This window comes from Diospyros lotus, chromosome 2 (genome assembly GCF_014633365.1).
Source record: "Diospyros lotus cultivar Yz01 chromosome 2, ASM1463336v1, whole genome shotgun sequence".
NCBI lineage: Eukaryota > Viridiplantae > Streptophyta > Magnoliopsida > Ericales > Ebenaceae > Diospyros > Diospyros lotus.
Window position 1 is genome coordinate 40,020,334 of NC_068339.1, and position 11,263 is coordinate 40,031,596.

General features: G+C 38.9%; 1 protein-coding gene across 1 annotated transcript; it reads right to left on the reverse strand.

The window, feature by feature from the left end:
* Positions 1 to 1,752: 1,752 nt before the first annotated feature.
* Positions 1,753 to 5,616, reverse strand: LOC127794811 (uncharacterized). The gene is made up of 2 exons (XM_052326066.1): positions 5,438 to 5,616; positions 1,753 to 2,023 (listed from the first exon to the last, which is right to left on the reverse strand). Exons 1-2 carry the CDS (start codon positions 5,614 to 5,616, stop codon positions 1,753 to 1,755), a joined length of 450 nt encoding a protein of 149 aa, XP_052182026.1.
* Between the last annotated feature and the right edge of the window lie 5,647 nt (positions 5,617 to 11,263).

An 11,263-nucleotide genomic window follows, 5' to 3' on the forward strand; every position in this document is an offset into this window, starting at 1 on the left:
TTCCTTTCATGCACCTGCAACTTCTCTTCTTCCTTTCCTCTTCTTTCTTTTCTTCTTCCTTTCTTCTCTTCTTCTTCCTTCTCTTCTTCTTCCTGTTTGTTGTCTTCTTCGCGTAGCCCCTGCGCGCGCCCGGCCACCGCCAGCCACTGCCTCAGCCAGCTTCGCCGACCATCGCGGTCGCCCTCGCCGTGCCCTCTGCCGCGAGCCGCCACCGCCGCGACCTCTTCCGCGTGCTGCAGGGCCCGCACGCCGCCCCTGCCGCTGCTGCTTGTAGCGGCTGCCATGGCCGCCGCTGCCATGCGGCTGGCTTGGCGGCCTTTGGCTTCGCCTTGCCGGCCTCCACCGAGGGCTGCCCCTGCTTCGCGCCACCACCTGCAACTCTTCCTCATGCTGCTGCTTCTCCAGCTTGCGGGTGCTCCTTCGCTCGGCTGCCATGGCCGAGCTTGTTGGAAGCTTGGATGCGGCTATGGCAGCCGCCTGACGCTTCTCCGACCAGCCTCTCTCCCCCTTGCGATCTCTCTCTTTTGGGCTCTCAAGCTTCTCTCGGCCTTCTCTGCTCCCAGCTCTCTGTCATGGCCGATTCGGCCATGCTCTGTAAATGGGAGAAGGAAATTCAATGCCACTTCTTCCATTTCTTCAAACTCTCTCTCTCTCTCTCTATATATATATATATATATCCGAAGCAACTTGGGCGCTACCCATCCCTCTCGACAACCCTCTGCAAATCCCTCAACCTAAAACCATCGAGCTTCCTGCTGCTTCTCAATCGGCCAAGATGGCTGCCAATTTATAGCCTTCATTGCCTTAGCCGCTACTCCATTTATACATCATATTAATTGCTTCATTACTCACTCCATACCTCTGACAAATTTTTTCCTCAATTCACGCTGCCACAATCTTCCATTTTGCAGCCCAAATTTCGGCCATTAAAGCTTCACAGAAGCTTCGCGAAGCCAGCTTGCACACATGCACTATGCATATATATATATATATATTTATATAACTATTATATAATACACTAATATATAAGAGAAATTATATTTTTAATTCTCATAATTCATTTAATATCACTTGGGTAACTTTCTTATTACAATCATGTCCTCAAACATAGATTAAATTTGCATTTTAATACCGAAAATTCATAATTAATAATCCAAATCTTAGTTGAAAAGGACAATTTCATCCCAGTGTCCTCAACGGGCTATTGTTTCATCCCGAAACCACTGAAGGGTTGCTCATTAAGCAAAACCGGAGTCTCCCTAGGGTTCCGTTGATTTTTCGGGAGCCTCATACAACGATTCGGTTTCACAGCCTAAATGGCAGTTGTATTTTAGCTGTACCGAAAATCGTTCCGAATTCGATTTCTTTCGATACCATAAATCCTATCTCGATACGCTCGTCGAGACCATATAATTTTTCTTAGACAATTTTACTCTGAGGCATTCCCTACAGTTGATTCAGTACTTAAAATTGCTATAAAATCAATTTTTCGGTATTGTACACTTATCGAAATTACGTGGCAACCTCATACGAACATGGGGTATTACAACTGCCCTTGCTCCCTTCTTCAGTCTTGATTATTTTCACCCTCGTCAGGTTTTTCTCAATGGTTAGAGCTCGGTGTAACGCTTCCTTGTAAGTGTCAATGTCCCATCTGCTTAACAGTTGTTGAAGACTTACTTGCAATCCTGAAACAAATTTATGTGCCTTTTGACTTTCGTCAGTTTCGTACATAGGCACGTATTTAATCAGCTAAGTGAATCGGTTGTCATATTGATTCACAGACATCTCATCAGTCTGCTTGAGCCTCATAAACTCCCAGATTCTTTCTTCCTTCCAGCTCTTTGGGAAATACTTGGCTTTAAACTTTTCCTTGAATCCCATCCAAGTATACACTAGCGCATCCTCATCTTCTTCCTCATGTTCTTGTTGAGACCTTATCATTGAACGCTCGGTAGACTGCCACCACTGACCTGCTTCTTCCTCCAATGTGTAGGTTGCACACCTCACTTTCTCCTCTTCACTGCACTAAAGGTGTTGAAGTAGTTTCTCTGTCTGCTCAAGCCAATACTCGGCTGAGCTAGGATCATCGCCAATCCTTCCTTTGAACACAGGTGGTCTCAAGTTTTGGTACTGTTCTAGTGCTATGGTTGTATGCCACGTAGGCTCTTCCTAACTCACGTATGTCAGCATATTCTCTAGGAATCATTCCATTCGCTCGAATCGATCCTCGCTAGAGCTCGACTCTCCAACATACCTTCTGTTCCCTCTTGAGTGGTTTCTACGATCACCCTGATCTCCGGGATTATTTTCCTCTCTTCTCCCATTTTCATCGTGAGCTGTGTAACACCCGGTGTAACCGGTGTTAAGAGAATAGGAAAGGAAGTAAGAAAACTTCCAAAAATACCCTTGAGAGGGAGATGGATCCTTGAGATTGAGAATGCCCATGAGAAGGGTATTTTGATAATTTGGATTGTGAAATCCAATAAAAAGGGTATTTTGGTAAATTAGAAATAATTCCTATGTGGAATTAGGTGAGTAGGTGAATTAAATCCCAATTTTGTAATTATGTGGAGATAAGGGATTAATAAATTCACAAAGGGTATTTTGGGAAATTTGGAATCTAATTCCATAAAGGAAATTTAATTTTGGAAATAGGGAAAATGGTGGATATTAAATTATTTGAGGAGAATAATTTTATTTTCCCTAAGTTGTGAATTAATGTGGTAATGCCACTTAGAGAGATGAGATTAAACTTGGAAGCCAAAGTTAGTGTCTTGTTGTGACACTTGGCATTTTGTGGTTCAAGTATAAATGAGAGATTTAATTAAATGCAAAAGAAAATTTAATTGGTCTTTCAAGCATTTAATGAGAGGCATAATTATATGGATTAAAGTAAATTCAAAAGAAAATGGTAAATGGTCACCATTAATGCCTTGGAAATTATGAGAGTTAAATAAATCTAAAAGAAAATGGGAAAATGGTCTCCCATTAATGCTTTGGAAAATTGTGGGATTTATTTAAATGAGAAGGAAAGTATTATGTCTTTCAAAGTGGTCTCTTATGTGATGGTGGAAATTAGTCCCATTAAATTAAATGGGAAAGAAATTATTTATGTCTCTCAAGTGTGATGGTTATGAAAATAGTCCCATTAATTTAAATGGGAAAGAAATGAGAAATTGGGAGATGGTGGCTAGGGACACATGGCATGATCTTGTGAATCAAGAATAGGCATTTAAAAGAAATTTAAATTGGTGAATAAATGGTCTTTCAAGTGTTAAATGCAAGCCACGATGTTGTTGCCTAAAAATAAAATGCAAAAGAAATGGAAATTAGTCACTCATTTATGAGTGAAAAAGAAAGGATTTATTTGAATGAGAAATGAATGGAAATTTCAAGAGATCTAGTGGATGAAATGTATTCTTGAAATAAAGAATAAATCCAATGGTGGGAATTTAAAGAGAGTAAATGGCATGGATTGCCAACACATGTAAAGGTGTGTTTTCTCTTAGAGAGGAGACTTGTTTGTTTTAAATGAATGGTTGAGATTAGTTTTCCCTTAAGCACATGGATTGTGCCTTTAGTGAATGGCTAGGATGCATTCTTGAAAAATGGAAAACTAGTATATAATGGCAAGTGGGAAAGTCTTGGTTTTCTTTGGCCATTTGGAGAATGAAATGAAGAAGGAAAGAAAGAAAGGGAGATAAGAAAGTCTCCCATGGAAGAAAAAGAAAGAGAAGAGAATCAAGGTAAGATGTATTTTCTTCTTCTCTTTAATTAGTGTTCTTGTATGCAAAGTGAGTTCTTGTTTGAATGCCATTTTAGATGGGAGAAAATGAAGATGGAAGCTCTCTTGAAATGGAGATTTAATATTCAAGAAGAGGTAAGGGATGGCCCCATGGGAGGGTGGCCTTGCAATGGATTTTAAATATGTTTCATAAATGTATATGTTGCATTTGGCATGATCTTTTATGTTCATAAGACTTATGGCCATAGGTTAGTTTGAGAACATGGTTGAAATGGTGGGTTGATGCCTCTAACCTTGGAGGGTTGTGAGGGCAAAGAAACCTAGCCACATTTGCATGCATTTGGCATCATATAACTTGTTATGTTCATATTTATTTGGCATTGTACCCTTATTGAGCTTAATAGCTCATGAGGTTTTTACCCTCACATGTAGGTTGTGAAAGCATGGTAAAGTAAAGGAAATGGTGGAATGGCATGTGGAAGCATGGAAGAAGATTCAAGTGCATGTTATGGCTTATGGAAGCCTATCTTGTTATGTTTAATTATGAGATGTAATTTCATTTGTATGGTGATGGCTTGTTAAATCCCAAGAGCATGTGTGTATTTTATATTTTGGGAATGTATGTTTCCATTTAAAAATGAGGCATTGGATTATGGCTTATGGCATGTTGAAGCCTAAGCTTTGGTGAAGTTATATTTTTTTGAAGTTATGTGGAAGCCTTAAGTATGTTGTAATAAATAAAAATAAGAAGATTTTATTTATGAAATGAGGCTTTGGAATGAGAAAAGTGAAGGATTTGAGGCAAATTAAGGGTGTATATTTTATGAAAAATTTGGGGTTTTATAGCCCAAAGAAAAAAGAAAAAAAAAAAAGGAGTGAAGGAGTAGTAGGAGGCTGCTGGAAGCCAGCGCCCAGTGAGGCCCCGCGCGGGCCCCGAGCGCGCCAGCGGACCCCGCTGTCCAATTTTTTTTTAAAATTTGGACTTTTGGGGGATTTTGGGCCATTTCTTAATTGATTTTGGGCCTCGGAGGAATTTTCAAAATAAATGGATTTTCGGGCATTTTTGGAGAAAATGCCGAAATTTTGGAAAAATTGAAAATTTGAGTTTTTCCTTCAAATTTGGTAATCAATCAATGGATTGATTTAAATGGTGATTTTATGGAGCCCGATAAAAATTCTTGAATGGAAAAGAATTAAAAATAATTGAGAAAATGGTGATTGGGCGTTTGAAGGAGATTTTCTTTATTAGCCTATGTGGTTTGGTTAAAGCCCAATTCTGCTAGTGAATCTTGGGTTTAAATGAAGGGAAGGACGAGCCTAGTTCCCACCTAAGGCGTTTCTTCTTGAAACATGGTCTGCCCTTCACCTAAGGCCGGGCAGGTGGACAATTCGGGTGATTGTTCACGATTAACACCCGTAAGTGGGAGCGGGGCGTTACAAGCTGCATCTCGAAGTCTTCGTGTATTCACCATCTAAAGTGAACCACGAAAATGAGTTATGCACAAGACAAGATCATTTCTTTACAAGAGGGACAGTTTTATTTATTAACAGTATCCCACAAAACATAATAGCTTAGCACAACCGAAAAAGGAAATAGACATAACATTTTATTATATTTTATATATTCCTTCTTCCTTCAGTTATCTCCTCGGCCTTGTTCAGTAGTCCTTTGGCCTCCAGATCCATAACTCTTTGTGGTCCCCGTCACTGTCAGACGCCACCAGGGGTCCTTCGTCATCATCCTGTGCCTTCTGAGATTCCTCATCGGAACTGATGTCGATGACCTCATCCTCAGGATTTGCAGCGCCCTCTTCCTGATCTTCCTCATCCATGGCCTCCCCTTGCAGCTCCACATGCTCATCTCGCATCCTTGTGCAGAATTCGTGTAGGGAGTCATATTCCCAGTCCTACCATAGCCACTGAGCAAAAGTCTTCCACTCCCTTTCCATCTGGTCAATAAGAAAACCGATCTGGTATTCCGATAAATCTATCAATAGTCAGTAACTTGGAGGTATATCATCAATGATTTCCTCCATCACATTCAGAAACATATTCATATCCTCGTCTTGCAGGTTTCCTCGTGCTTCGATCCTATTCGTTCAGTGTGATTTTAACACTTGATCTACCATGGCTTGCTAATAACACACAAATGTTTTTCTCAATAACTTTGATTATGTGTTTCCTAGAGTTTCCATATGTCACTTAGAATCCATAACCCTATTCTAAGTTAACAATTCTAACCATGCTAAGTTCGATAATCTAGCCTAACCATCCTAGGGTTTTAACTTAGGGCTCTGATACCAATTGTAACACCCCACCTTACACGGGCGCGTCACTATAAGGGAATTCTCGGAAATCTTTTTTTTTTTCAAGTCTATCACACGTCGCGCCATGGGAACAATCTTCACATGCAGATGAAACACTCGTCGCATACAATGATCGGCGCCCATGGTGATTTCAAGAACAATCTTCACATGCAAGTAAAAGTCCCGAGAACCCCAGTCTTACTTGTTTAATTAACAAGATCAATAGACTTAAGACTAAACGACACATAATACAACACAGCGGAATAATTAACACCAAAATGTCGTGGCCTACCACGAGTTTCATACAAGGTATCCCCATACCAAAATATGTATTACAAACTATCAAACGATATAACGTTGTCATAGAATCGTGTTGGAAATGTATGCCCTAAAGACACGTTTTGTTTAATTTATGGTAATGATGTTTCTTTTATTCAGTTTATGGCACATATATTATTTGCATTTAATTGTTGGAAAGGTGTCCATGCTATTAAGTAAGTGATTCATGTGATGGGTCGTTCTTCACAGTTAGGCATGAATCATGGGTACTTAATAAGCAAGAAAATATAACTCTTGATCTTTTGATAGAACTGGGCATTCTATCATGATAAGATCATTGTGCAATAGATCCTAATGGAGGATGGCTTGCCTTAGCCAGTAAACAGTCCGTTTACTCTAATTGTACAAGCGCATTTGGAATGCGTAGAGTGGACCTGTGATAGAAGCTAATGACAAAGTACTAATTATCATGGAGCTAGTCTATCACTGCTACTACGTGGACGAGTACTCTAATACTTGAGTATTAGTTGGTGGTCTGGTGAACCTAGAGCTATATTCTTAGATTCATTGTAGGTGAGGTCTATCAAAGATCAATATCCTTTTGAGTTGGGAGTATGGTTTCTAATTAGCTAAGACAGACTAATACAAGATAGTTTCTGTGATTCACCCCCTTGTGATTGTCCAAGAATAATCGAATAATCCAGGGCCCTGGGAACGTGACTTAAGAGTGTGTGCTTCTGGGTAGCTCCCAGTGATAAGCAAGTACATTCGAGTAGTCACGGATTATTGGACTAGTGATCTAAGGATGGTAGAAGTCATTTAGAAAGGTGTTAGTACATTATTCCTTTCTAAATGATGGGTGTTACACAGAGGGGTATTTTCGTCATTACACTGGTAGGTCAAAGACATGGCATATGCAAAATTATTCGTGGGGTCAGTGTTTCCATATGGTGATAGTTGGAACACTTAGAATGACAAAATATAGCTACTAGGTAGCAGGGATATTTTGGTCATTTTAGCAGCCGTGAATAATTTGTCTTTTGGTCCCCGGGGTAGCTCGATGTAACTCATGTATTTTTTAATACATTTGGCTTGTTGGATGAATTACATTAAGAGAGAATTATTTTATTTAGAATGGTCCATTGGGCTAAAATAAAATAATGGTTTATTAGGGTCTTAATTAATTAATTGGGCTAACCCAATTAGAAAATTAATTAAAAGATCTTGGCCCATTAGGGTTTGGCCCACTAGGGTTTTTAACCCTAGGGTTCTCCCTATATATATATCTCTCTTTAGTTGTTTTTTCATCTAAGTCGTTTTTCATTCTTCTTCACCGAAGAGAGGCCACGAGTTCGAGTCATACTCCGGAAGATCGAAAGGGAGCGTTTGTGTTCTGATGCGACGGAGCCGAAGGCTAGCAGGGCAGCCGTCGTCTCCTCCACACGAAGAAGCACCCATCGCTCCATTCCGTCCGGTAATCCGCCGAAAAAGTAAGTCTCCTAGACTCTAACCAATACGAGGATCGTTTTATTTTTAAAACGCTTCCGTTGCATGCTTTAGATCCTCGTTCATGATCCTACAAATCGTTCATACATATACCAAAATAAATACTAACACTTCCAAAATGGTACAACGACTATCAACTAAACATCGTTGGCCCCACCGGCCATGTCTTCAACCTTGCAGTTGTCCCTGGCTTGAATGTTGAATGTTCCAGGGGCATAACCCAGGTTAGATGATAAAACATCTAAGTGATGGCATGAAATAGTTTACACAATGCATGAAAGACATATAAGCATGGCATACACAGACAATGACAAACACGCAACGTATCTAACTTGAGAAATCTCCCTAACATAGTCAACCTCCCGTGAAAAATCATTCCACACGTCGTTGGGGTTGACCTTGCCTCGACATACTTAATCCCTCGAGTGCCCTACCGTGTCATTCGTTCACCAGGATTAACCTTGTCCCATTCTCAAGAAGACCCCATCCTGTCCCATACGGACCCAACAACGACACGAAAATCGACACCCCGATGATATGAAAATACATGCCATGAACCGACTTGTCTTAAAAGTAAAAACAGTTGATGCAATATATCACATGTTCAATATGCAAATGATGCCACAATGTACATAAGTGAAACGCCTTTGTAAACAACCAAAGTTTAGAAGGGTATAACCGCTTACTAGAACCGGTTCGATCATGTGAATCCTAAGCTCGGAGGGTAAAATCATTCACCAGAACCCACTACACACACTCCAAAACACATTCAAGATAAGGTAAAGCTAGAATCAAACCACTCACCTCAATTCGAAAAAGTCTTATTTTCACCTCGAAAAATGTGATGAGTCTTGAAAAACATGCAATCATTCTTTCCAACACACCAATCATCTCCTATTCACCATTAGGACCTTAGAAATCATTATTTCTATTTTTCCCCAATTTTCTTTATTTTTCTTTATTTTTAAACCTTTCTTACCTTCAGAAATTCATAAAAAATACCTAACATTAAGTTTCATAAAATATTTTTCTATGATAATTCTTAAAATAATTTTACCAAAATAACAAAATTAAAATCAAGGACAAACCTTACCTCATGCGCCACCTAGGGGATTGGCGAGTGAAGCCCATAGGTGGCTGGCCTGGTTGTCTTCTCCGGCCTTCTTCTTCGACTCCAGTGATCTTCGGTGCTCCAAATGACTATAAGGCTTGAAAGATCTCGTCGAGACGACCACGATGGTGCCTTCAAAACTAGGAAAAAGTCACCGGAAATAGCTTTAAAAGCTAGTTGCAGGTCGCGGCACCGGTGAGCCTGATTTTCCAGCCGAAGCTCCAAAACCCTATCAAACGCACACCAATCTCTTCGAAATTCTCCAGAAATAATCCTTACAACTCGTAGAACAAAAGCCCCTTATTCGTGAGCCTCAATTCCAGCCAAAATACCCTTAATTTCACTTGATTTTTTTGAAAAACCCTCGGCCTCAGGTTTCTATTTATACCCCATCTCGATTTGATTTTCCACCACAAATCGACTGGTCTTATCCCCTTAACCCTATATCTAACCTCCTAACCAATTGAGAAGCACCAAATCGAGAGCTAGAACCCTCGAAAAATTCGGCTAAATCGAAAATCTTTCCTCCATTATTTCCGATCACATCAAGGCCATTTTCCGGCCAATGCAACCATAAACCTCCTCATCATCACCTAGAGACCTCCTTAGCCCTTCCAGGAGACCTTCCCGACATCCCTAGGCGGCTGGCCAGCTGCCACAATGCGGCCGGTCGGATTCACACTATCCAACTTTTGTTTTTTTGTATTTTAGCCCCTAGCCAACTTTTAATTGCATTTTCTCCCAATCCTAGATATCCCTAGACTATCTAACACTTTCACTACTGCCCATAAGTTCCATATTTTCCATTTTCCTCAAAAAATTCTGAATAACTTGCCATTTTGACCTCCCTCGGGTAATTTATAAAATTTGCACTTTTGCCCGAATGCCCCTAATTGCGTGTTTTTGACTTTAAACCTTTGAAAATCTCTTGATTTTGTCGAATATCGCTTATTTGGACTATTTTACCTTTATTGGCTTGCTTGACATAGTCCCTCACCTTTCGTTTATGTTTTGAATATTGCACTTTGGCCCAAAACTATTGTAAATTCTATTTTGACCCTATAATTTTTGAAAATGCTCTTAATATTAAATACTAGGTATTACAGCTATGGTTTGTATGTGCCCTGATTTGGTTCGTGTAGTGAGTGTGGTTAGTAGATACATGGCTAACTCTGGTAAAAAATATTGGAAGACAGTTCAATTAATTCTCCAATATTTGTGTGGTACCATTGATGCCTGTTTATAGTTCGGAAATACTAAAGATAAAATTGTTGGTTTTGTTGATTCCAATTTTGCGGGTGATCCCGACAAGAGAATATCGCTTACTGGGTATGTGTTTACCATTGGTGGTTATGCTATTAGTTAGAAAGCTATTTTACAATCCACTTTTACCCTGTTTATTACAGAAGCAGAATATATGGCAATTACTAAAACAATTAAAGAAGTTATTTGGTTAAAAGAGTTGATGGGTGAAATCAGTGAACATTTTTATGACAGTACAGTCTATTGTGATAGTCAAAGTATTATTTTCCTCATTAAAGATCAGATGTTTCACGAGAAAACGAAGCACATTGATGTGCGATATCATTTTATTTAGAATATTATTGCTCGTAGTGAAGTTATTGTAAAAAAATTAGCACTCATGACAATTCCGTAAATATGTTGACCAAGTCTTTGCCAATTTCAAAGTTCTAGTATTGTGTGAATTTGGTTGGTATTTGTCAGGAAGATTGATTTTTCGTGGTTTCATTGGAAGAAAGAATTCTGAATAATTTCGTTTGTGGATTTAGAGTGAATGTGGAATTTGTGATAATTATGACTCAAAATCCTTATTTATCTGTGATTAGGTTTCTTAATTTGACCATGACTATAATTTTGAATTTAACTGTGATTATGATATTGTCAAATTCAATTTTATGTGAGATTTATCTCATCTAGAGGAATATCATTATGCGTCATCTTCTGATCATGATATAATTTTTTGTGTTCATCCATAAAGAATTTTGAATCTATAAATAGGTGTCCAGGTTACATGAAATAAGACACAGAGTGTTTCCAACTATATCATTTTTGTATTATCAATATTTGGTTAGTGATATTTTATTCTTTCTGTCTGTAATTTTTTTTAATTTAATTTTTTTATGTTAAATTTTGTAATTTTTTTTAATTTAAATTTTTTACATTAAATTCTATTTTCGTGTGGTTAATTTGTTTGATTGTGATAGTACTCCATTCAATTTGGTAACAGTGTCGTGTTAAATCTGGTAATTTAGTAGAAGATTGACGTATTGCTTTGAATGAAGGACCTCTGAC